The sequence below is a fragment of the Laccaria bicolor genome, genomic scaffold, assembly GCF_000143565.1.
Source record: "Laccaria bicolor S238N-H82 LACBIscaffold_1 genomic scaffold, whole genome shotgun sequence".
Taxonomy (NCBI): domain Eukaryota; kingdom Fungi; phylum Basidiomycota; class Agaricomycetes; order Agaricales; family Hydnangiaceae; genus Laccaria; species Laccaria bicolor.
The window spans coordinates 22507-46496 of NW_001889872.1; the positions used below are offsets into that span (position 1 = coordinate 22507).

Genomic DNA, 23990 nt, shown 5'->3' on the forward strand with positions numbered 1-23990 from the left:
GGCGAAGCGAGCCCCCCGCAGAATGCGGATACGTAATAGATACTTTCTTGTGGGGATGATCTAACACATAACACCTTCAAATTGATCGATGTCAATCTACAACAAGAAGCTACGGGCTTTAAGCCTCCGACATATCCTTGTTAACCTGATTGATGAAATAATTTAATTTGAACCTCCGTTAAAGTGTTGACTTACATGTGGATTGAAGAACAAAGAGTTGGGTCCCCAGGGGAAAGGCTTGCTTCTTCTGCTCATGTAGTCATAGGCGGGAGCCTCGGGGAGGACACCACCATTTTCGTGCTTAATGTGCTCTACGTGTGCGGCGTGTTCAGCTTCAGCATTGTAAACCCATGCTAGGCAAACAGCAACTAAGGGAAGGGGTTGTCACAAGGTCGCAGGAACAAAGTCTGGCTGATACCCACTGCCAGGGATGCAAACGTAATAGCTAGGTGACGGTTAGCGCACGAGTCTCAGAGATACGCGTAGTGACAAACCTGATTTTCCTCCAGAGATCAGAAGCCTCTATGGAGACAAGGAGAGACAAGGTTAGAAGGGTAGTAACGTGGAACAGTGGGTCTGACCTGCAGCGTGGTGCATGAGAGCCTTATCGTCTGCATTGTACTTGGTGAGAGCAGGATGTTCTGCAGCGGCGGTGAAGGTACGCGAACGAGGAGCGACGCGAAGGGCGCGAAACGAGTTGCGGGCAAGAGAAGCCATGAAGTATTGTGAATTCGGGAAACAAGGGTTATCTCGGGTGGGTGACTATGTTTATCTATGTTTAGAATACAAGGCGTTGCGACTTGAAGGACGCGTCACCTCAGCCACAGACGAGTTTGCAACTTTCTTTCTCATTAACGGCCATGGTTCGCCATCAGTCTTCAGCAGCTGGCGTATTGGCTCTTCTTCAGGAGCCGGATTCTATATTCAAGCAACATGCTCTCAAAGCTCTGATCCCTCTGGTTCCTCAGTTCTGGGCCGAGATTTCTGAACATATCGCTGTCATGTTCGTTTCCACTCCATTTGTTTTCCCAGCTAACCCCTCAAATCAGTGAAGCACTATATGAAACTGACGAATTTCCTAAACCTGCTCGCGATGCGGCCGCTTTGCTTGCGAGCAAGGTCTATTACTTCTTGGGCGAGTATGATGAGGCACTCTCCTTTGCCCTTGGTGCGGGAAGCGCGTTCCAGGCCGAGACTCGCAAATTAGGATCGGAGGAATATGTGGAGACTATTATATGTGTGTCATTCTTCCCGATAAAGCGCGTGACGATATTTTGACCTGATAATTTCATGCTCCAGCGAAAGCTATCGACAAATACATCGAAGTCCGGACGGAAGAACAATCTGGCAGTAAGGCGAAGGTTGACTCTCGCCTGCAAGCTATCATTGAGAGCATTTTTAACCGCTGTATTGCGGAGGGCGAATACAAGCAGGTGCGGAATGGTGCGAGTACTTCAATTACGTGCAAATCCCCTGACCGCTCTTTTGCAGGCGATTGGAATTGCACTTGAATCTCGCCGCTTAGACGTCATCTCAGGTGTCTATAAACAGACTCAGGACACATCGCTACTTTCGTACGCCATGGAAGGCGTTCTGAACACAGGTTTCTCGTTATCTTACAGAGATCATGTTCTTCGATTTCTATTCCCTCTCTTTCCTCAACCGACGGCCGGGGATGGCTCACCGCATGTCCATGCACTCACCCGCTTACTTGTCACGCTTGGCGACCCATCACTGACGATTTCTTTCCTGACCTCCCTGGTCACGAGGGAGCAGCTTCTGGCCTATCAGTTTGCCTTCGATTTGGTGGAATGTGGCAGCCAAGATTTTTTGGAGACGTTGCGCGAAGACCTTCCTGAAGGAGATGAAGTGAGACATGTTATCGATCCGTACCGTCTTTGGCTGACCAGCTCGTCATCATAGAAAACCAAGAGTGTCTACGATAAGCTCCGTACTATCTTGACCGGCAAGGAATCAGTCAAGCTCTACCTTGAATTTCTCAAACGTAACAACCAGACCGACCTTCTTATTCTCAAAAACACAAAGGTGACAATGATTCCTTGAACAGTAACATTGCGTAGTGACTTTTGCACCTTCAGGACGCCCTTGAGCCGCGGTCCTCTATCTTCCACACCGCATTAACTCTTCAGAATGCTTTCATGCATGCAGGAACAACATCAGATGTCTTTTTGAGGGAAAATTTGGAGTGGCTAGGGCTAGCATCCAATTGGTCTAAATTTTCTGCCACCGCAGGTCTTGGCGTCATTCATAAGGGCTACTTTGAACAAGGACAAACTATACTTGGTCCATATCTTCCTCAAAGTGGCGGCGAAAGCAACATACAAGGAGCTGCATACTCGGAAGGTGGTGCACTCTATGCATTGGGTTTGATCAATGCTAGCTGTGGGAGTTCCGTGACCACGTATCTCCGTGACACTCTCAAATCGGCCCAGGGTGAAGTTGTGCAGCATGGAGCAGCACTCGGGCTGGGCGTTGCTGGTATGGGATCGAAGAGTATGGAAACCTTTGAAGACTTGAAGAACATCCTGTTCATGGACTCGGCCGTTGCTGGTGAAGCTTCAGGTTATGCAATGGGTTTGATCATGCTCGGAACGGCCGCGGCTGAACCCGTGCGTGAAATGCTTCAGTATGCCAAGGAAACGCAGCACGAAAAGATTATTCGGGGACTTGGTTTGGGCATCGCCTTCATTTTCTACAGCCGTCAGGAAGAGGCAGACGAAACTATAAAATCGTTGCTCGCTGAAAAGGTATGTCTGCGACCTTCCCTTTCAGATCAGTATTGTTGACTCAATTTAGGACCCCATTTTACGGTATGGAGGAGTGTATACCCTGGCTCTGGCCTACGCTGGTACTGCTAATAACGATGCGGTTCGACAACTGCTACATATCGCTGTATCGGACACATCGGATGACGTTCGACGAGCTGCTGTAACTTCGCTTGCCTTCCTTCTGTTCAAAAACCCAAGCCAAGTACCTCGGGTCGTTCAGCTACTAAGCGAGAGCTACAACCCTCACGTCCGTTGTGGTGCTACGCTTGCACTCGGCATTGCATGTGCGGGAACGGGACTTCAGGTACGCTTTCAGGATATTCCAAACTTTGCTTCGATAATCTTCTTTCTTAGGACGCAGTTGAAATCTTGGAACCCATGACCAAGGACAGTGTCGACTTCGTGCGTCAGGGCGCTTTTATCGCTTTGGGCATGATTCTAGTGGAGCAATCAGAAGCCTCGTCACCCTCGCTTTCTGACACGCGTGCCAAGTATACCAAAGTTATTTCAGATAAGCACGAAGATCCGATGGCGCGCTTCGGCGCCGCCATTGGACAGGGTTTCATTGACGCGGGAGGGCGGAATGTCACAATCAGCCTTCAAAGTCGAGCAGGCAGCACAAATACCAGCGCGATTGTCGGCATGGTTATGTTTTGTCAGTTTTGGTATTGGTATCCACTCGCCCACTGCGCTTGTCTAGCATTTTCACCAACAGGAATCATTGGCCTCAATGGTGATCTTAAGGTTCGCCCCTTACGACCTTTCCAATTCTCTCTTTTGATTCTCCCGGCTATAGGCTCCCAAGTTTGATTATATATCCAACGCCAGACCGAGTCTATTTGCTTATCCGCTATCTACAAAGCCTCCCAAGAAGGAAGCTGTGACCAAGGTGGCAACCGCCGTTCTATCAACAACAGCAAAGGTCAAGGCCAGAGAAAAGAAGAAAGCAGCAGCTGAAGGCGACACAATGGAGATGGTGAGTTTTCTGTCCGGTATTAGAAAGTGTGAGAAGCGCTTTGGGCTGAAATTATCTTAGGATGAGAAAGACACAAAGGTTGAAGCTGATAGCGATGTAGAGATGAAGGCGGAAGAGGCTGCCTCGCCAAAAGATGGAGATGTTTCCCCCATTAATCGATCACTTTCGAACCTAGCCGACGAAACCAGGGCGTCAACATCAATAGCGAGGCCTAAAAGGGTTGAACCATCATTTGAGACGCGCCCTAACTTCTCTCGTGTCACTCCCGCACAGTTGGGTTATATTTCCTTCCCAAATGATGGTCGTTATCAGCCCGTGCGAGCCGTTTCAACGAAGACGCCGCTATCTAGAGCTGGAAGAGCTGTCATGGCGCCATCTACTTTTGCTCTTGGTTTGGGATCAGAAAAATATGCAGGAGGCGGTGGCATTTTGATCCTCGTTGACTCAAGACCAGAAGCCGAAGCCGATTTTATTGATCTTCAGGCCGCTGTAATACAAGCCCCTGCCCCAACAGCTGTCCCTGCAGAAAATGGTCATGCGCCAGGTGCTCAGCCTTCCGGCCGTCACATCGCATTGAACGAAAGTGAACCAGAAGCAGACCCTCCAGAATCATTCGAGGTTCGTTTAGGATCTACCTTTATTTTTCCCTTTCTAACCTCATCCTGCAGTACCCCTTCGACAATGACACATAGGCAATGCTTGAGACAGCACTGGGCTTTCTATGCTTAATGGTTTTAGAGTCCCTCTTAATTATCTGTTTTCTACAATTCATTCTTTTCCTCCTTCGCTTCGTCAGAATCTACAATCATCGGTCTTAACTTCTCAGGGTCTGATACCTTTTCTCATCGTCGAGGAAAGTTAATTCTGGTCCTCTTCTCCACGTCGCGATTCTCGATGAACATAAATGAGTCGCTGACTAGTCTGTTGCTGTAGATGTTTTACCATTGGTGACAAGGGCACCGTTGTGCTCTTTTTAGACGGTCTGAGGGAAACGATACCTTCAGTATAAATCTAGCTTTTTTGAAGGCTCTGGCTCACGGGGAAACCTACTATTATATTTCCGAATCAGATTTCAATTGATTTCTCCCTGCCACTTTGCTCTACGATCTATTATCTAATCAGACCACACGTGATATGTCACGCGATTGTCACAGGAAAGGGCTTGAAAGACAAGAGCCTGTTCTTCCTTTCCTTCTTCCATCAGCTATTCACGACTAGTGCCACTCGATAGAATCTTGCTCAACGATGGACTCAGCTGCAGAATCTCGCACCATGAAGGCGCGTAGGGAGGGTAAGCGCCATCTACTGTGCTATCAAGATTGTCGCTTAAGCGCGACCCATTCCACAGCCTACAAAAGCAAGGGTGCCCTGAAGCAAGATGACCTCAGGCGTCGTCGCGAGGAGCAACAGGTCGAAATTAGGCGCCAGAAGAGAGAGGAAAACATTTCCAAGAGGCGAAACTTCCTCCCATCCGCGGGACCAGACTCAGATGAGGAGGTCGGTGGTGGCACTTGGGATCCTCCTGTATCTGGCATCACCTCTACGTTCTCTTTCGTTTGCTGATATCTTTTGTTTCAGTTGGCTGAAGAGATGGTTTCGGGCGTGTTCTCTGAAGATCCTGAGCGCCAATTGGACGCGACTACCAAATTTCGCAAGCTGCTTTCAAAAGAGAAAAATCCTCCGATCGAGCGCGTCATCGAGTGTGGTGTCGTACCCCGCTTCGTCGAATTCCTTCAACATGGCCATTCCATGCTTCAAGTTAGTACCGATCACCCCTTTTTGCATCATCGATTGTGTTGACACACGCTTCACGCATTAGTTCGAAGCCGCTTGGGCACTCACTAACATCGCTTCTGGAACGGCTGAACATACGCAAGTCGTCATCAGCGCGCAAGCTGTTCCGGAATTTATCAATTTGCTCTCTTCTCCTACTCTCGATGTTCGCGAGCAAGCCGTTTGGGCCCTGGGAAACATTGCCGGAGATAGTCCCCAGTGCAGAGACTACGTTCTCCAACAAGGGGCTCTAAGGCCTTTGTTGACCCTTTTAAGCGAACATCACAAGCTTAGCATGTTGCGGAACGCTACTTGGACCTTAAGTAACTTCTGTAGGGGAAAGTCTCCTCAACCTGATTGGGAATTGGTAAATCAAATGCTTGTCCTTTGATGCTTCTAACGAATTTTATGCTCGCCAGATTTCCCCTGCGTTGACCGTTTTGACGAAGTTAATCTACTCCCTCGACGACGAGATCTTGATTGACGCCTGTTGGGCAATTTCCTATTTATCTGATGGTTCAAACGATAAAATACAGGCGGTTATCGAGTCTGGCGTTTGCAGGCGCTTGGTCGATCTACTCATGCACCAGTCAACATCTGTTCAAACGCCAGCCCTGCGCTCTGTTGGAAACATCGTCACTGGTGATGATCTTCAAACTCAGGTCGTCATCGCGTCTGGTGCCCTCCCTGCCCTCCTTTCTCTACTCTCCTCCCCGAAGGATGGTATTCGAAAGGAGGCTTGCTGGACAATTTCCAACATCACCGCTGGCTCTCCTCCTCAGATTCAATCCGTCATAGACGCCAACATTATCCCCCCTCTCATCAACATCCTTCAGAATGCAGATTTCAAGACAAGGAAGGAGGCTTGCTGGGCCATCTCAAACGCTACTTCAGGCGGTCTTCAAGAGCCCTCCCAGATTCGTTATCTGGTTTCTCAAGGATGTATCAAACCACTCTGTGATCTGTTGACAATGATGGACAACAAGATCATTCAAGTAGCGCTAGATGGTCTTGACAACATCTTGAAGATTGGAGAGGCTGATAAGGTTGCTGCTGGGCCTGGAGCCGCCAATCAGTATGCGTTGTTCGTGGAAGAAGCTGGTGGTATGATTACTATCCACAACCTTCAATCGCACGACAACCTGGAAATATACAAGAAGGCTTTCAACATCATGGACAAGTACTTCCCTGATGAAGACGATGTCGATGCGGCTATCACCGCCCCTAGTGTGGATGCTTCTGGCGCGTTTGCTGTAAGTGTTGTCTGTTGAGATCAACATCAAGTTGAGGCTGACGGTTACACAGTTCCATTCGGATATGAACGCTCCTCAAGGAGGGTTCAGTTTTGGGCAGTAGTCATGCTAAATTTACAAAGTCCGCACGACATTCCTCTTCACAACTTTCCTGTCTCGAAGTATATTTTCATGCCATCTCGCATCCTTCACGCTCTCGTTTCTATATACTTTTCTGCCACCCCCACTTTGCAATCCGAACCACTTGATTTACACACACTTCTACAATTTTGCCAGAATAATAACTCATCTGTAGCTCAGTATTCTTCAATTTAAAACTTTCCACCCTAAGATTTGCTGTGAGGTATTTTCAAGGATTATTTATAGAGAGAATGCATTGCAGAAAATTTCATCGTTGTAGCAAGTACTGGGGATCTCACTGGTGGACGAATCATGTTCCCTGGGGCGCTTAGTTTCTTTGGGAAACACCCCGAATCTTGTCATTATTGCAAGAAATGTAACGCTACAAGTAAGACCAGTTTAGCCTTCCTCGTCAGGTCCTACGCTACCAGGTATGAGCTGAATAGGACGGAAATCAGCGACACCCGAGGCGAAAGGTAAAATGGCTCACCATGCATATGTTATTTCCGTTGAGAAGCGTCTGCGCTAGTTGCGTTGTCTTCTTCCCCTGAGGGGTTGTTTCGCTGGGATTGATATAAGTGCGCAAACACATTTCACGATCGCGGCACGAACTATTCTGTGACGTCTTCGAGAACCATATCTGGATTAAGAGATGAATATGTGGTTCCCCATGTTCCTGGTCAAAAGATACTGACTGACGAAGTCATCGAAACCCAAGAGTTTGCCAGTGAATTCGCGATCGCTCTTCATGATGACCCATATACGTGAGCCAATACATCTATCAATTAGTTCTGTAGCACCATTAGTTTCCGTTTGTTAAGGATTCAAGCCGTACCTAAGGGCAAAATTTGAGAGGCCATGGCAATATTGTGAGTGGTCTTGGATTGGTTTGGCACGTGGTCTAGAAATTTAGCACACCTGCTTATACTCTTTGACTTGTTCCAAACTTGTTCACCATGGCGATCCGACTACGCATGTCGGTGCACGGATGTACCAACCACCGTATATTTCATCTCGTCGCCATAGATAGACGACATCGGCGCGACGGAAAACCGACAGAATTGTTAGGTATCTACGACCCACACTTGGCAAAGGGAGAGGACACCAAAGTTGTAAAATGGAGCGTTGACAGAATACGCTACTGGCTAGACGTCGGAGCTACTCCTAGCAAGTCGGTCGTCAAACTCCTGGAGTTGGTGCGTTTTACTCAATAATTTGTTTGCTTTTGTTCTCACTTTTTATCATAGGGGGGGATTCTGAAGCCTGGTTCCCCATACCATCCCAAAGCAATAGGGCCCCGTGCTTCAATCTCAGCGCCCCAAACAGTCACTCAAGCTGTGAAGCAGGCGAAATCCACCCACTCACAATCGAAGTCCATTCCTTCATAAGTCCGGGCGAATCCTACTCTATGCAAGTCGTGCGAGCGGATTGTGAGCATATAAATCTCACCCAGAATTCGATCTATTGCAGACTCAAACTTATGCGGCATATAGGATGATGTTTAATTAGACGACGCTAGGATTGCTTCAATTTCATTGTGACCAGCCACATTGGCAAGCTCTCGCGGCGAAAGCCCATCAGGATCCTAAATTCAAGAGTAGTTGGTATGAAGTATGGCTCTTTTCAGCGCTATGGATTACCTTTATGGTTGCATCAGCACCTTTGTCTAGCAAGAGTCTGACAATCTCTCGACTCCCTCTATCGCAGGCGAGATGGAGGGGCGAATATCCCTGCTCCTTGATAGTCAGTCCAGTGTTGAGCGTGGTTCTGCTGCGAACTCACAAATTCATCGAGCTCGTTCAAGTCTGTCTCTGGATGTTGTGCCAGAAGCGCAGTGAGTCCAGCAAAGTCATTTGAGACGGCAAGACCATGAATAGTTCTGTCATCCACTTTTGGTGGGACGGGCATTGTGCTAACTGATAAACCCATCCCACCACTACCACCACTACGGCTTCCAGACGCACCCTCGTCAACGTCGTCGTCCCATATGTCTTCAGCAGCAGTATCTACAACTGGTCGTGCTTCAGGCGCGCCCTCGGTCCAGCCCAAAGTTCGCGCGATCTCAATGTATCTGCTTTCCGCATCCTTTCCTTTCTCATACTTTTCTCCCGCTGCACTCCATGCGTCCCACTTGGCGCGGCCTGTCAGGTCAAATATGGAGGGACGAGATGTTGTTGGTGATTTTGAGGAGGTCAAGTACTTGAACAATCCATACAACTGTTGAGATCGAGTGAGGAACGTGCAGCAAAGACTGTGAATAGTTTGTGGACCTCGAGCTTTACCGTTGAAGAGGTTTTAGACAATGATGGTGCGGAAGAGAGATAAGCTGCAGCGTTGTTGAAGCTGGGAGAAGACATTTGCCCAAACAACTGTCAACAGCGTTCTCTTCCTTGAACCATGCACTTGTACAATTTGACACTTCAGCCTCCTACCGCAATAACACAGGCAATTGTTGGCAATTTCTCGGGCGCCCGGCAGCAGGAAATCATTGTTTCTCATGGAACGCGTCTCGAACTCCTACGTCCCGACGTACAGACTGGAAAAATATCGACTGTCATTGCAACCGACGTCTTTGGGTCCATTCGTTCCCTCGCTGCGTTTCGTTTGACTGGCGGGACCAAGGGTGAGCCCTTGTACGTATCTCCTCAATTTATGTCTATTTACGGAGCTTTCTCTCAGATTACGCCATAGTAGGCTCTGATTCGGGACGTATCATTATCCTGGATTATGACCCCAAAACCAGCAGCTTCGTCAAACTTCACCAGGAAACATACGGGAAATCGGGTGCTCGTCGTATTGTTCCTGGCCAATATCTTGCCACAGATCCAAAGGGACGCAGTGTCATGATATCTGCTATGGAAAAGGCAAAGCTGGTTTACATCCTCAACCGCGACGCCGCGGCCAACTTAACAATCTCATCACCACTTGAGGCGCATAAAAACTCCGCCATCATTCACCACATCGTCGGTTTAGATGTTGGATTCGAAAATCCAATGTTCGCAGCGTTAGAGGTTGATTATGCAGAATCGGATCAAGACCCAACAGGTGATGCATTTAAGAATGCCGAAAAGGTGCTTCTTTGTCTTTCTCTCTCTGTTTTCAATGTTTCTCATGTCGCGTAGATGTTGACCTACTATGAACTGGATCTTGGTCTTAACCACGTTGTACGCAAATGGAGCGAACCAACCGACCCTCGCGCTAACCTGCTCGTGCAAGTTCCTGGCGGTCAACTCGCTTCATCCGAGCGCTTCGATGGCCCCTCTGGTGTTCTTGTTTGCTGTGAAAATCATATTATTTATCGACATGCTGATGTTCCTCAACATCGTGTTCCCATACCTCGCCGAAGACATCCTCTAGAGGACCTTAACCGTGGGCTAATCATTACGGCTGCCGTCATGCACAAAATGAAGGTCCGTTCTCTCCCTAGAATTGTAAAATTCCTTTAAAATATGGCCGTTCTTTAGGGAGCCTTTTTTTTTCTGCTACAAAGCGAAGATGGTGACCTGTACAAGGTCACCATTGAGCATGAAGACGAAGAAGTGAAATCACTCAAAATCAAATATTTTGATACTGTACCTGTCGCCTCTAATCTTTGTATTCTCAAATCTGGTTTCCTTTTTGTCGCGAGCGAATTTGGAAATCAGTCAGTCCATCCATATCTTTGCACAAAAACAATATTGATAGCGAGAACAACAGTTACCTTTACCAATTTCAGAAACTTGGTGACGACGATGACGAGCCAGAATTTAGTTCAACATCATATCCATCCTTTGGCATGGCTGACCCATCGGTTCCGCTACCGCACGCATTTTTTCGACTACACCCTTTGGACAACCTTGTGGTTGCTGATGAATTGGAATCCTTGGATCCGATTTTAGACTCCAAGGTCATGAACCTTCTCCCAAACTCAGACACTCCCCAGATCTTCGCAGCTTGCGGACGCGGCGCACGCAGTACTTTCAGGACACTACGTCATGGCCTTGAAGTCGAGGAATCGGTTAGTTCTGATCTTCCAGGCATTCCGAATGCTGTTTGGACGACGAAACGGACTGAAGATGGTGAGTTTTTCCACTGGCTGATTAACGGCCTGATAGCTAAAGCTCCCAGACCCCTTCGATTCTTATATCATCTTATCATTCGTCAACGGCACCCTGGTGCTCTCTATCGGAGAAACGATTGAAGAAGTGCAGGATACGGGATTTTTGTCATCCGCCCCGACACTTGCAGTTCAGCAAATCGGTGCAGACGCGCTCTTGCAGGTTCACCCCCACGGTATTCGTCACGTCCTCGCCGATCGCCGTGTAAATGAATGGAGGGTGCCACAGGGAAAAACAATTGTTAGTGCAACAACGAACAAAAGGCAAGTTGTGGTTGCTTTGAGCTCTGCGGAGCTGGTTTATTTTGAGTTGGATCTGGATGGTCAGCTAAATGAATATCAAGATCGAAAGGCGATGGGCAGTACAGTTCTTGCGCTGAGCATCGGTGACGTTCCTGAAGGCAGACAGAGAACTCCCTATCTCGTTCGTGTTGATCCTCGACTTCCTTTATCGTTTCTCATCGAGTCCCTTTTCTCAGGCGGTAGGCTGCGAGGATCAGACTGTTCGAATCATCTCGCTGGACCCAGAAACTACTCTGGAGACCATCAGTTTACAAGCTTTGACTGCTCCTCCTTCCGCTATATGCATCGCAGATATGCTAGATGCGAGCATCAACAAATCGCAGCCCACGATGTTTGTCAACATTGGTCTCCAGAATGGCGTTCTACTACGTACGGTTCTTGATCCTATCAATGGCCAGTTGACGGATACACGGACTCGGTAAGTCCAGTTATTCTGTCCTTATATTTTTTACGACCCTTCCTCATCTATTACTATTCTGTTTAGCTTCTTGGGGACCAGGCCTATCAAATTAGTCCGAGTGCAGATTCAGCGCAATCCTGGGATACTTGCTTTGTCCTCGAGGTCCTGGCTAAACTACACACATCAAAATCTTATGCACTTCACGCCTCTAATTTATGATAACCTCGACTATGCGTGGAGCTTCTCCGCAGAGCTAAGCCCGGAAGGTCTGATCGGTATCGCAGGCAGTGTTCTTCGGTTCGTTTCACTTACCTCTATAGCCCTATTGTACTTATGACAGCTTGAAGGATATTCCAGGTCCCTAAATTGGGAACGAAGTTGAAACAAGATTCGATCCCCCTCTCATACACACCCCGCAAATTCATCACACATCCAGGAAATAATTATTTTTATCTCATCGAGGGTGATCACAGGACGTTGGGAGAGGAAGCTGCGAGCACAAAACTTGATGAATTTGTGCGCTTTCTCTTTTTTTTTTTCTGTTAAGGCTTAGCTGATCAGGTAACCAGCGTCGGCAAGGTAAAAGTTTCGATGATGGGGAAATTAACATCCCCCCAGAAGTATTCGGCCGACCAAAAGCCCCCGCCGGAACTTGGGCTTCCTGCATCCGTATCATAGATCCTGTTGAAGCGAAGACGGTTGCTGTGATTCCAATGGATAGCAACGAAGCTGCCTTCTCCCTCGCAATCGTACCATTCTCTGCTCGAAACGGAGAACTTCACCTCGTCGTTGGCACTGCTGCAGATACCATTGTTTCTCCCCGCTCATGTACAAGCGGCTATCTGCGAACGTACAAGTTCACGAACGAGGGTGCAGGTCTTGAGTTCCAACACAAGGTGTGCTTCCAACAGCTCGCGACGTAATCCAGTCTTAATGTTCAATGTTCGATAGACCGAGGTTGACGATGTCCCACTGGCCTTGTTAGCATTCCAGGGGCGACTTGTTGCCGGTGTTGGCAAGGCACTAAGAATTTATGATATTGGCAAGAAAAAACTGCTTCGAAAAGTTGAGAACAAGGTTCGTGACTCTCGTGGATAATATTAGGCATTACCGACGACGGCTTTCCCAGACGTTTTCTTCCGCGATTGTTACCCTGTCTACCCAAGGTTCAAGAATTATAGTTGGCGATATGCAAGAATCGATACAATTTGCCGTGTACAAACCTCCTGAAAACCGGTTGCTAGTATTCGCAGATGACAGTCAACCCCGATGGATAACAGCATCATCAATGGTGGATTACAATACAATCGTTGCGGGTGACCGATTCGGAAATATCTTTGTCAATCGACTCGATCCAAAAGTTTCTGAACAAGTCGACGATGATCCCACTGGTGCTGGCATCCTCCACGAAAAGGGCATTTTAATGGGTGCACCACACAAGACAAAAATGCTTGCCCACTTTCACCTTGGAGACCTGGTCACATCGATTCACAAAGTGTCGCTTGTCGCAGGAGGTCGGGAGGTCTTGATGTACACTGGGCTTCATGGAACGATCGGCATTCTCGTGCCATTTGTTTCTAAAGAAGACGTGGATTTTATCTCAACGCTCGAGCAACATATGCGCACTGAACAAAGCAGCTTAGTTGGCAGAGATCAGCTCAGCTGGAGGGGATACTATGCCCCTGTGAAGGCAGTTGTTGATGGTGATTTGTGTGAGACTTATGCAAGGCTCCCAGCAGCTAAGCAGAGCTCCATTGCTGGCGAACTCGATAGGACCGTCGGTGAGGTGCTCAAAAAGCTTGAACAACTGAGGGTGACAACAAGTGGATTCTAGTTAGCATTGATGTAGTTAGTAACCCCATTTGCTTTCCATCTTTTCAGTCCATATCATGTGTGTTCGTGTCCGTTCGGCTTCTGCAACTACCATTTGCCCTGCAAAGTCTTCAAATTCTTGAAACATATTAAATATCTATGGATGCATCATATTCCGACATGTCCACGAACAAGATCAAGGAAATGGCCTCTATTCTAATGTCCTTGTTTCCGCAGCTGGGAGTTGTTTTTGCTATTCTGTGACTCATGTTTCGCGAACGTTTCTGGAATCTGGGCAAATAAATCACTGGAAACCGCCGAAAGAAGATCGCCCCTTATACCAAGCCCGCAGCTTTCATGGCCTGAAGAGAGAAAACTGATTAAGACGTATCTAACGCTGGACATTACGGTTTTGAACTTACCTTCAATATTTCGACACCAATCTTAGCTGGGCTATCTGTTACGATCACACCGGCTTTCTCTAGTGCTTTCACCTTATCAGAGGCAGCACCTTCAACACAAGAGTGAGCTTTGCGGTATCATGAAAATGTTACACATTACCCTTTCCTCCCGAAATAATGGCACCGGCGTGTCCCATACGGCGGCCGGGAGGCGCAGTCCGACCAGCAATAAACCCGACCACTGGTTTGGGATGGCTCCTAGTTTTGTTATGCCTCTCGAGGTACTCTGCCGCTTCCTCCTCCATTGAGCCTCCGATTTCTCCAATAATAACGATACCTGTGCAACAAGCTGAATAACCGATGAACAGTGGCGACGCATTGAAATAATTCACCTTTTGTGTTGGGGTCCTCAAGGAAGACCTTGATTACGTCGACGTGTTGGGTACCAGGGAACGGGTCTCCACCGATGCCGACGCATAGCGATTGACCCAGCCCGACGTCGGTCGTTTGAGCAACAGCTTCGTAGGTTAATGTTCCTGATCGAGAAACAATTCCTGAAATGCTGCGAGTTAACAAATGTCAATTCGGTGGCGACCACGTACTGACCAATGTTTCCAGGCGTGTGTATGTGTCCTGGCTGAATGCCCATTTTGCATCCAAGAGGGTTGATAACTGCGAATATCATCAGCACGAATATGGAAAAGGCATACGATAATCACCTCCAGGGCAATTAGGACCAACAAGCCGAGAACGAGACTGGCTTTTCAAAGCGTTCATGACCTATCACACATGCTATTAGAAGTCTCCGGTGCAATATGTAAAAACACCGACTCGAATCTCGTCTGCTTGGGGAATACCCTCTGTCACGCAGACAATGAGCCCAATCTCATTCTCGATTGCCTCTATAATTGCGTCGGCAGCAGTAGGGGGTGGAACATACAGAATAGTCGCATCAGGTTTCGTCTCTCTAACCGCCTATACGTAAAAATAATAATAAGCAAATTAGGTATGAGACTGGTTGTGAAGTGTTCTAACCTCGCGAACGCTACCAAAAACGGGTAGCCCGAGATGAGTTTGGCCAGCCTTCTTGGGTGACACGCCGCCAACCATGTTCGTACCGTACGCCAGAGCTTCCGTGATATGAAAAGTGGCCTGAGCAATTCTGCGTGTCAAGAGCTGTTTACAAGGCAACAAATAGGACTGACGGTCTTTCCTGTCAAGCCCTGGCATAGAACCTTGGTGTCTTTGTGTATCATAAGGTTCTGTATGGTATCGGCGTAGCTCTTCCGCGACGTGGACTGAGAGAACGCCCTGCGTCCGTCTTTTGGCAGTCAGGAAAAGGTCATGGGCAATGATGATGGAGCTTACTGGTGGACCAGGAGCGTCCAACCTGGCGAAACATAGTTGAAATTAGTTGAAGGAAACCGGTTACCGCCGTGACAACCAAATTGTAATATTCTTTACATATGTTTACTTCTAAAGCTATTGCAATTACAATCCTGTTCTTCGTCTTTCGCGTATTTTTCGTGATGCTCTGGTCAATGAGAGAATCGCATATTTCACTTTGTCAAACTGTCTTGCATTTACAGAACTGATCGTGTATGAGAAAAAGCACCGCATGTCAAATCATTCAACTCACCTCGTTACATCTTGGAGAAACTGTGCTTTCGCTTGGGCAGGAGCATCCGAGGTTGGAAGCTGCTCCAATGCACGGGGTAGCCACGTGAGGAGTTGGCTTGGCCATGTATGTGCGAGCACCCGGAAGATAGACACCACCTTCGCTGTCGAGTCTGCTGGAAACTCTCCCACAATTCCTGCGACAACCAAACTCAACAATGTAAACCCTTCCTTTTCCATGGCCGCCCTAATGGATGCGGCATATATTGGAAATTTCGGTGGGTGCGGCAAAGGAAGGGAAGAATTTAAAGAGTCATGCAGCAAGATACCTTGGAAGAGGTCCAAAGCGGCGAAGATAATGTCGCTGTGGACCACTGTAAGACCAGCCAATGATGCTCTGAATGCGATGGGGAATGCCGGGGATGGGTAGAATATGTCAGGCGCGAGTGACCCTAGCTGCAAGAGCATTTGAATATAATCCTCCAAGACTAAGAGGTATATATTAGCATAGAAGATCCAAGACTGAACAAAACGAACAATATACCATCTGGGATGTCTCCAGGATTCTTCACCTGCAGAAGAGAGGCAACCTTGTTTGTGGATTGCTCAAAAAGCACACGGAAAGCGGCCCTCAGTCTCGAATCCTCTTCGTCTCCAAATAGACCAATGACCTTGCCTGCAATCCACAAGAAACTGGGGAAACCGGTAGTTTCAAAGGCCGCCGACATTCTTGAGATTACTGAGGATGCAACCGTAAGCACAGAACCATTGAACAGATCGATGCCGCGGCGAAGGACTCGGGTGGTGCGTTCGGCGAGATCTGCATTCGCAGCATACTTCGCCAAAAACGAATCAAATACGACCCAGGCTTCTTCACAGCTGTTCCGACAAGCAGAGGGAAGCTCTTCGCCAAAACTATGAACAATCTGCAGCATGACTTCAAGATTTTCGAGCCCATCTATTGCAGCGATGAGATCAAAGTCAATGAGAATGGATCATTACATACCGCCAACCTCTTCCATCTCAGCTTTGGTGGGAGTTCCTTGGTGGTTGGTGAGCTTATGAACCTTGGCGAGAATATCCAGGGAGAAGGTGCGTAATGACCCTGCTGCTGCGTCCATTGGCATGGCAGAAATAACGAACGCGATGGCCTCATACACCTGCCGTCTATCATCCTGCACAAGTTTGGTGCCAGTTGTACTCAGGAAGGTGTGAAGGGTAGGGAGGAAGTCCAGGAGATGCTAAATAATAATTAAAATCAAAGGAAAATACTTGCATATCAGAAAATGGCATACCTGCTTGCAATCTTGACATAGATATTTTAGTGCCTGTCCAGCAGCTGCACAAACTTCAGAATCAGAGTCTTCGAAGCCAGCCGAGATGTACTGAAGCTGGAAAGTAATGTACTGGGGATGGGCGTTGATCCACTCTGTATAACGCGAGATGATGAGGAGGGCTGCGTAACGAACTCGAGGGTGATTTGGAAGAGATGGTATAAGATCCATAATTTTAGGAACGGCATTGTTGTCGTTCGGATCAACTTCAGCGCCCATGGAGCGCATAGCGAACAAAGGTGCTTCAATTTCTTGCCAAGAAATGTGTTCAGGACTGTGTGCAAGGGCAGTTGTAATCATTTGGTATGTCGCAAGCAGGCAAAATTCCGTTCTTAAGACAAAGCAACAGTCTTTCAGCGTGTCGCCCATGACGTGCCTGAAAGAGCGGAAAGAGTCTAGCTCTTGTCCGGTAAGACTCGACGGATCTGTTGGGAAGTGTAGATGACGAATGATCACGCCCATGAGAGTCTGATACGCCTTCAAGAACAACGGCGACAATGAAGATTTCTTCCCAATCGTTTGACTAAGTCGCATCCAAAATGGGAAGGTAATGGGCACGATATCGAGGTCAGGATAGGCCGAACACTCTCCAATCGCCTCGACGATAGGGAAGAAGGTTTCAGTGTGTTGCAAAAGAAGGATACGATATGTTTCACCCGCTTCCGCAAAAATGCGGGCATAGCCTCTTATCTTGTCAGGGTCGTCTCTCTGCTCGGTCAACCGGGGTTTGAGAGCTATGACCCTGGGCACAATCAACTCGATGACATGCATGTTATCGTCAATCTCTTGAGTTTCGTGAATCAACTCGCAAATGACGTCAACAGCAGCGTCGAACAGCTCCTCCGATGCCAGGGCATCGAAGGCGTACGTGAAGAGAGGAGTCTCCGATAATTCGAAAGCGTTTACCTCGCCGGCGACCAGCCAGCTGCGCAAACACCCAAAGACTTGAGATTGAACAGTGGAGGTTACACCTGCATATAGTGTTTTAGTTTAAGACATATTAACAAGACAGGAGGAAGCCTACCCTGTGCCTGGATGTACATCGATAGCAGCTCTAGAATCTGTTTCGAATTTGCAGTCAGCAATTGGGCGGACCTCTCGCGGTATTCTTCATCCTGGACGCAAACTATCAGAATCGCAGATATAAAAGGCCGAAAGGCTAACCGTAATCGGTATCTTTGTGTTTCCAAACAACTCTTCGGGGAGGAGAGTCAAGAACTGAAGAAGAGTAGGAACGGTAGCTGGATTTCTTCCAAATGAGTCAATCATTGTCTGGACAGCATTGTCCCAAGCGGGCAACTGCAGAGCAAGGCCTGCGATCGCGAGGCACAGTTGGACGTTGATCGTACGGGGACCACCATGATATCTCTCCAGCGCCGTCAATAATGTATCTCGAAGGGCAAGTAAGTTAGTTGGATCCACTTGGTGTAGATCGTATGTTACCTGAGTAATCAATGCCATCAGCGAATGGCGTAAGGAGAAAGAGACATTGAAACGACTGACTTTAGCCCTGAAGGTTTGCGCGGCAAAAAGCTTGGCTGCAAGAGGTGCATCCGGAGAGAGGAGGAGGACATTGCAGGTCGTCCACGCCTCAGGCTAGGACAAGGAGCGATTGGACACAGTCAGAGGTGCTGGGTGGGAGACTGGCCACAGGCGAAAGACAATTTACAGAGTGTTGGAAATCCTGAAGCCAGGAATTTGCGCTATCTAGCGATGCCTTGTCCGGAGTGCGACTGAATATATCAAGTGCGGATAATAAAGCTTGAAGATCAGCCATGGCGTGGTGAAGTAATAAGGACAAGAGGGGCTACAAAGAGTCACCAGGAATTACCGCCACTCAAAACTCATTTGTACTTGTTGTCCTTCAGCGTCAAAGTGCCAAAATCGTGGTATAAATGTAGCGCAGAACATCAAGTACTTAAAGTGCTAGGCAGTAGGGGTTATCCATCGAAAGAGTGTGGGGAATATTCGTGAGAGCCAAGAAGATAAAGAGTGAGTAAAAACAACCTAATTTAATCAACGGACATGATACAGAGAAGAGAGAAGAGGTCGGAGGGGGGGCAATCGTCAATATGAAACATCCAAAGAGAGAGGGTGGCGAGCCTGAAGTCTTCAGATTTTCACGTACGGAGAGTATCTTACGTGCGAAGGAACCCCTTCTTCCTACCAGTCTGCAAAGGAGGTCAGAGGGAGTAAAAATCATTCAGAAATACGACGAACAGAGGCTTTCTCCGGCGTCAAAGGTCGGCCGCTCTCAATCTTCCTCTTCTTATCATCAAGGTCCGCACGTTGTTTCTCAAGGGCGTCCTTCATCTCCTTGTGACGAGCATACAACTCTTCTTCAGACTGCTTGAGCTTGGCTTCTTTTTCCTGCACTTTTTGCTGGAACACCATCTTCATCTCGGCCTCCATCTTAGCAAGTTTGGCTTCATGCAGGACACGCTCTTCCTGCAACCTTGCCGCGGGGCTACAATGATTTATTGGTAAGAAATTTGTTTGAAAAAGACTGTCACCTACTTGATCTCCTTGAAGACGGTCGAATCTTGAGCAACTCCCATGCTGAGCAGCTTCTCCGTCCGCCAGTTCTCGTAGAGAACATCGTTGGTGTACTCCCTAAGTTCCTCCATGTACGTACGAACAAGCATTTGTCGGAGCTTGACGAAATCACAATGTTCTTCGTTATCGACTTCAACCACACCCCAAGGGTATGCGCGGCCGCGGACTTGGCGTCCATCAGGAGTGGTCACAATCTTATCTGAGCCGACGACAGCAAAGGGGATCTTGCTGGCAATCTCCTCGGCCTCTGCAATGGTCTCCTCATCCTCATTATCATAAGTGGGGGCTTGGAAGATATGAATGTTGTGGTGGGCGATATCCGACAAAATCTTACGGGTCCGATGAGAAAGAGGGGATAAAAAGTAGGAAGATAAACTCACTCGCTCCTTGAACTCGGCAATCTCTTCATCCGTCATAGTATCTGCCTTGGCGATGACAGGAATCAGATTGACCTTGGTGTGAAGTCTGCGCATAAACTCAATATCAAGTTGCTTCAAACTGGAATTGACAGCGTCAAAGAAGAGCAAATATAGTTAAAATATGATACTGACGCGTGCCCGGTAGGCTGGATGAAATAAAGGCAGGCATGCACACGGTTATCAACAATTTTGATGCGGTTGACACGATTTTCTTGTTCTAAGTACGAGTCGAAACGAGACTCGATGTTCTCCACAATGGGCTTCCAGCTATTTACTCAACTACGTGAGTGAACGTCGGGGACGAGAACTTAACCTTACCTGTCATCGTTGTTGACAAAGTCACCAAATCCAGGAGTATCAACGACGGTTAAATGAAGTCGAACACCGTTCTCCTCGATATCTGTACGTAAACGAATCAAAAAAAATGCTACGTTTCAGCGAGGTTATATTAGATAGAGATACCTGCGCCAATGCTCTCAATGGCAACGGTTTTGGGCCTCTCTGCCGCGGGTGGTAGGGGCTCCTTGGGCGGGTAGAGGGTGGTGTTGAAAAGGGTGTTAATCAATGTTGATTTTCCAAGACCTGACTCTCCTGAGCGCGTCAAGCTTTGATATTGAGGACTGGATCAAATAGCGAAAAAGCGGACACGCCACGTACCAACAACCATAGCGGTGAATTGAAACCCTTTCCTCACGCTCTTCCTGTGGACCTGGTTGGGAAGATTGGCAAAACCGACGTAGCCCATGAGCTTCTTGCGAATGACGTTGGAAATGGCAGTGGTGTGGCCAGTTGGGACGAGCGACGGGCTCGAACCATTGGCAATGCCATGACTAGAGGCATCGCCATTGCGAGACGAAGCGTATGAGTCGGTCATCTAAGCGAATACGAGAGTGAAGAAGGAAAGGAAAGAACGGTGCAAGTAAAAAAAATACTTTAAGGTTGGGGGGAGTTGAGAAAGAAGTCGGGCGATGTTGGCTTTGTTTGTCCCCAGTGGCAACTACATCCAATTTCGGTTTGGGCAGAAGTAGGGACTAGCGATTGGCAATCAACAACCGACCAGATAATTTACTGCACCGAATCTTACCCAGAAGAATATCTTCCTCTTCATGCTGGTGTGTGTGAGGACCCATTCAATTCCACCGTGTTCCCCTTTTTAACAAACATGCGTTGGGCATGAGTTCAAAATAGAATTATAGCATTAATGATTTAATGAATGTCCAAATAATAACTTAGGTGCAGTTGCTGGTGTCGATATACATCTTGAACAGTTCGTCCACCCGACATGAATGACATCTCCCTGATGTGCAATCGTCGCTACACTCTTCGTCACTGCTGTCGTCGGTTGACCCTGAGTGCGATAGCACAGGTGTCGACAACGGTGTGCTGTCGTTAGACGCGTTGGGAGGTGTCGTAAACCGTACCCTCTTCCTCAGACTCTCAAAGAATGCCTCGTCAATGAGCTCTATTTTGTGCCTCTTCGTCTGCTGGGGACAGTCCGAGTCGAAATTTCCATAGATGGTCCTTCCTTTGAGATCAAACAGAGTTCTTTGTCCTTTTCTGACAAGTTTCCTATCGCCTGCCTGCTTTATCCACTCATCAGGCAAGAAAACGCCCTCCCCTGTTTGCTTCCTGCTTAGAGCCAATAGATCATCATTATTGACCTCTTTGCAGGAACTGCTTGATGTTGTATAACATTTGAATGCTTCGACCTGCGGATATGGGATTGCATGTGACAAACGAGTAGCAGTCGGACTGTCTTGCGAGAAGGTGAGCATTCGTGAGAATGAGGCGGGTCAGAGTGTGGGTGCGCTGCACGACAAAATTCAAGAGCGGAGTATGCCCGTCAAGGGTATACCCCTGGCAGACACCTCCCATGCCTGCTTTATAGTACAGTAGGCCACCCCATCTTTGCTGGGGTGGCTCAAAAACCATCAATGAGTACCTGTTTGCCGTATCTGTGGACAGTGGCCTGCATGAAATACGAACAAAGGGTCTTTTGTCTCTTTGTCCTCTTCCATAAGACTTGAATTGTACGGTCGCCCTTGCATATGTTGCGATATCGGGTCCCGTGGCTGTTTTTGAAGCCAAAGTTGCCACTCACCACATTTGGATGCACCAGGCCACAAGAGCAGCTAAGACGGTTCGTTTTTGATTCAAGCAAAGAAAGATATTCCATTTCGAATCATACTAATTTCGACCTGGTAGCCACTCCGTAGGAAAGTCTTTGATCGTTGGACGGTTAAGAACACGGCCACGTAGGTGATCTCCCTTTTTCGCTTTACGTGCCTTTGCATATACATGTCGCAAGTCAAGTGGGACAGTTTCAAAAGTAGCTTTAGTATTCTAGAACGGCCGTCAGATTCAAGTGACATTATAACACTGATATTCACGTTTGCCTCGGCGACGAGTTTGTCAAGAGTGTCACTCGCCCATTTGAGATTCATTTCAGGTCGTGGCAGGTCTTCGCATGAGATTTTGATATATCCATTACCCCATGGCTCCTCTTTGGCCACCCCTGCATCGGTGGGAGGGTTCGGCGTCCAGCGTGGCCCAGCCAGAAGTTTAAATTTATGAATGGCCTGTGGCGTCCGCAAAGGTAGGTGATCCACGGCAACGACAACAACGCGTTTGATGGATGCAAGATGAGGTTCTCCTTGGTAATCCAGAGACCGAACGATTAAAGGAGTGGCAGAAGTTGGTGGGGTAAATGGTTTGCGATATGCTGGCAAAAAAAAAAAAAAAAAAGGTCAATGGAAAGGTTGGTGGCCAGAAGATACGTGTGACGTACCAACGAGTTTTGGCATCTCATGCTCTATTAGTCGGAGATAATGTAACATTTGGCGCTGCTCGCGGAGCATAAGATGACCAGACGAAGGCGAGTCCGCCACCTCTGACTTCTCCGAGAGTAGGTCGAAGAAGTCATCATCAGTGATATCTTCTTCTATCATAGGTTTTGTACGGCGCGCAAGGACAGGAGAAGAGAAACTGAGGTTCCTCAGAGATGACCCAGACGGGCAGGGACTCCCGGGGCCGACAAGAAGGCGCAAAGTTCGTGTAAATGAAAGCATTTGCTAACCTTCAGAAATTGAACAAGATCAAATAACACGTCTGGCATACACGGCCAAACAGAGCTTATCAGCTCTTACTATTCTCAAGGAATGGTTGTAAGTGCTCGTCTCTCAACACCGCCATCAATTCACCCAATCTCAAAAGCGCCTACAACTTTCTATCAAAGCAGAACTCGAAAATGTTACAGATCTTGAGCCTGCAGGCGACGACTTTGAATACTTCTTTCAAGTCGGCATCTTCTTTTCAAATATTCATTTCAGCTGACTTTAAACCGCCATAGGTGAAATGTAACAGCTGTAACGAAGTTCACCCCAAGTTTGTCTCTCTCAACCGCAAAGTACGCTCAATAATCCGATCATCAACGTAGATTCGATGTCCATTGACAAAACCAGGAAGAATATGAGGTTTCTGGAGGCAAAGGCAGTAAAGCCCACTTTGTGTGGCGTTGTGGGTTGTGTACGCTAAGCTATCCGTGCTTGTTTCAACTTTTAATGGTGTCTATTCCCAGGCAAACGCGAAAGTTCAGCGAAATTCGAAACAGCTTCGCCTGTCAAAGCCTACGACTCAGAAAATGGGCAACTTAAGCAACTGCTTGTTATCGAATGCCGCGGGCTTGAATTTATAGGATTCGATCCCAGAGTCAGGATATTCTTTCCACAATGTAACGGATCTTCCCTGATGTCATTTTAGGGTATTTGGAAATGCAAGGGGATGAAAGGGTCGGTATTCTCAGAGGTCGATTTGACTGAAGGCGAATGGAACGACTACGACGAGAAGGTATCTGGTTTAACTGCTAGTTACTGAAACAACTACTGATCTTCGATAGGCGGCTCTTCCTGTCGGCATTTCTGACATCGGCAGTACGTGGAGCAGAGCTTAAATCAATATTTCTTAATAGCGCATTGTACAATACGGGGCATTTCAGTTTGAAAATTGTTGTCTGTGTCGCCAGGCGAGCTTTCTCGACCATGATAGTCTCCCTCCAGATGCTTAGTCCTTTGGATTCCGCGATTTTTTCATGTCGGACGATGCTCATTCTTGGATTCCTAACACCAGGGACCACACCCAACCT

At 47.7% G+C, this 23990-nt stretch overlaps 10 protein-coding genes across 10 annotated transcripts; 5 read left to right on the forward strand and 5 right to left on the reverse strand.

Annotated features, from left to right (window-relative positions):
• Positions 1 to 860: 860 nt before the first annotated feature.
• On the forward strand, positions 861 to 4457 carry LACBIDRAFT_300560 (uncharacterized protein; the record flags this gene model as incomplete). The annotated part of the gene is made up of 11 exons (XM_001873115.1): positions 861 to 1003; positions 1050 to 1237; positions 1300 to 1433; positions 1492 to 1869; positions 1924 to 2046; positions 2100 to 2768; positions 2818 to 3093; positions 3144 to 3533; positions 3586 to 3765; positions 3826 to 4383; positions 4434 to 4457. 11 exons carry the CDS (start codon positions 861 to 863, stop codon positions 4455 to 4457), a joined length of 3063 nt encoding a protein of 1020 aa, XP_001873150.1.
• Positions 4458 to 5010: 553 nt separating this feature from the next.
• Positions 5011 to 6894, forward strand: LACBIDRAFT_243718 (uncharacterized protein; the record flags this gene model as incomplete). Its single annotated transcript, XM_001873116.1, has 6 exons — positions 5011 to 5056; positions 5114 to 5289; positions 5356 to 5523; positions 5585 to 5905; positions 5958 to 6791; positions 6844 to 6894. The coding sequence occupies 6 exons, from the start codon at positions 5011 to 5013 to the stop codon at positions 6892 to 6894; spliced, it is 1596 nt and encodes a 531-aa protein (XP_001873151.1).
• Positions 6895 to 7249: 355 nt separating this feature from the next.
• Positions 7250 to 7791, reverse strand: LACBIDRAFT_186866 (uncharacterized protein). The gene is made up of 5 exons (XM_001873724.1): positions 7747 to 7791; positions 7607 to 7702; positions 7524 to 7551; positions 7402 to 7474; positions 7250 to 7349 (listed from the first exon to the last, which is right to left on the reverse strand). Exons 1-5 carry the CDS (start codon positions 7769 to 7771, stop codon positions 7311 to 7313), a joined length of 261 nt encoding a protein of 86 aa, XP_001873759.1. The 5' UTR covers positions 7772 to 7791; the 3' UTR covers positions 7250 to 7310.
• A 76-nt stretch (positions 7792 to 7867) lies between these two features.
• On the forward strand, positions 7868 to 8299 carry LACBIDRAFT_300563 (uncharacterized protein; the record flags this gene model as incomplete). Its single annotated transcript, XM_001873117.1, has 2 exons — positions 7868 to 8107; positions 8159 to 8299. 2 exons carry the CDS (start codon positions 7868 to 7870, stop codon positions 8297 to 8299), a joined length of 381 nt encoding a protein of 126 aa, XP_001873152.1.
• A 33-nt stretch (positions 8300 to 8332) lies between these two features.
• On the reverse strand, positions 8333 to 9274 carry LACBIDRAFT_291426 (uncharacterized protein). Its single transcript, XM_001873725.1, has 4 exons — positions 9182 to 9274; positions 8694 to 9128; positions 8552 to 8641; positions 8333 to 8496 (listed from the first exon to the last, which is right to left on the reverse strand). The coding sequence occupies exons 1-4, from the start codon at positions 9266 to 9268 to the stop codon at positions 8413 to 8415; spliced, it is 696 nt and encodes a 231-aa protein (XP_001873760.1). The 5' UTR covers positions 9269 to 9274; the 3' UTR covers positions 8333 to 8412.
• A 34-nt stretch (positions 9275 to 9308) lies between these two features.
• On the forward strand, positions 9309 to 13544 carry LACBIDRAFT_320441 (uncharacterized protein; the record flags this gene model as incomplete). Its single annotated transcript, XM_001873118.1, has 12 exons — positions 9309 to 9534; positions 9591 to 9982; positions 10034 to 10321; positions 10376 to 10554; positions 10608 to 10969; positions 11019 to 11431; positions 11487 to 11728; positions 11795 to 12007; positions 12058 to 12226; positions 12280 to 12606; positions 12662 to 12787; positions 12840 to 13544. The coding sequence occupies 12 exons, from the start codon at positions 9309 to 9311 to the stop codon at positions 13542 to 13544; spliced, it is 3642 nt and encodes a 1213-aa protein (XP_001873153.1).
• A 117-nt stretch (positions 13545 to 13661) lies between these two features.
• LACBIDRAFT_300566 (succinyl-CoA-ligase) lies at positions 13662 to 15325 on the reverse strand (the record flags this gene model as incomplete). Its single annotated transcript, XM_001873726.1, has 10 exons — positions 13662 to 13884; positions 13945 to 14033; positions 14084 to 14260; positions 14316 to 14477; positions 14530 to 14595; positions 14643 to 14703; positions 14755 to 14898; positions 14959 to 15075; positions 15129 to 15244; positions 15292 to 15325. The coding sequence occupies 10 exons, from the start codon at positions 15323 to 15325 to the stop codon at positions 13858 to 13860; spliced, it is 993 nt and encodes a 330-aa protein (XP_001873761.1). The 3' UTR covers positions 13662 to 13857.
• A 34-nt stretch (positions 15326 to 15359) lies between these two features.
• On the reverse strand, positions 15360 to 18651 carry LACBIDRAFT_181790 (uncharacterized protein; the record flags this gene model as incomplete). The annotated part of the gene is made up of 9 exons (XM_001873727.1): positions 15360 to 15514; positions 15563 to 16028; positions 16085 to 16498; positions 16547 to 16781; positions 16836 to 17845; positions 17899 to 17989; positions 18039 to 18317; positions 18378 to 18470; positions 18544 to 18651. The coding sequence occupies 9 exons, from the start codon at positions 18649 to 18651 to the stop codon at positions 15415 to 15417; spliced, it is 2796 nt and encodes a 931-aa protein (XP_001873762.1). The 3' UTR covers positions 15360 to 15414.
• A 96-nt stretch (positions 18652 to 18747) lies between these two features.
• On the reverse strand, positions 18748 to 20724 carry LACBIDRAFT_291428 (cell division control/GTP binding protein). The gene is made up of 8 exons (XM_001873728.1): positions 20507 to 20724; positions 20312 to 20440; positions 20168 to 20249; positions 19982 to 20116; positions 19811 to 19928; positions 19392 to 19759; positions 19095 to 19341; positions 18748 to 19045 (listed from the first exon to the last, which is right to left on the reverse strand). Exons 1-8 carry the CDS (start codon positions 20721 to 20723, stop codon positions 19013 to 19015), a joined length of 1329 nt encoding a protein of 442 aa, XP_001873763.1. The 5' UTR covers position 20724; the 3' UTR covers positions 18748 to 19012.
• Positions 20725 to 23007: 2283 nt separating this feature from the next.
• Positions 23008 to 23798, forward strand: LACBIDRAFT_300570 (uncharacterized protein; the record flags this gene model as incomplete). Its single annotated transcript, XM_001873119.1, has 7 exons — positions 23008 to 23013; positions 23063 to 23146; positions 23199 to 23255; positions 23311 to 23374; positions 23427 to 23557; positions 23609 to 23695; positions 23745 to 23798. The coding sequence occupies 7 exons, from the start codon at positions 23008 to 23010 to the stop codon at positions 23796 to 23798; spliced, it is 483 nt and encodes a 160-aa protein (XP_001873154.1).
• Between the last annotated feature and the right edge of the window lie 192 nt (positions 23799 to 23990).

Coding starts and splice junctions, on each gene's coding strand:
- LACBIDRAFT_186866 (XM_001873724.1), bottom strand. CDS start 7,771: ATGGCCTCTCAAATTTTGCCCTTAG. Junction 7,703..7,746: donor CTCTCAAATTTTGCCCTTAG/GTACGGCTTGAA, acceptor ATGGTGCTACAG/AACTAATTGATAGATGTATT. Junction 7,552..7,606: donor GGGTTTCGATGACTTCGTCA/GTCAGTATCTTT, acceptor CTCTTAATCCAG/ATATGGTTCTCGAAGACGTC.
- LACBIDRAFT_291426 (XM_001873725.1), bottom strand. CDS start 9,268: ATGTCTTCTCCCAGCTTCAACAACGCTGCAGCTTATCTCTCTTCCGCA. Junction 9,129..9,181: donor CTTCAACGGTAAAGCTCGAG/GTCCACAAACTA, acceptor CGATCTCAACAG/TTGTATGGATTGTTCAAGTA. Junction 8,642..8,693: donor TGAACGAGCTCGATGAATTT/GTGAGTTCGCAG, acceptor ATCAAGGAGCAG/GGATATTCGCCCCTCCATCT.
- LACBIDRAFT_291428 (XM_001873728.1), bottom strand. CDS start 20,723: ATGACCGACTCATACGCTTCGTCTCGCAATGGCGATGCCTCTAGTCAT. Junction 19,760..19,810: donor TTGCCGAGTTCAAGGAGCGA/GTGAGTTTATCT, acceptor CGGACCCGTAAG/ATTTTGTCGGATATCGCCCA. Junction 19,046..19,094: donor TGACGCCGGAGAAAGCCTCT/GTTCGTCGTATT, acceptor CCTCCTTTGCAG/ACTGGTAGGAAGAAGGGGTT.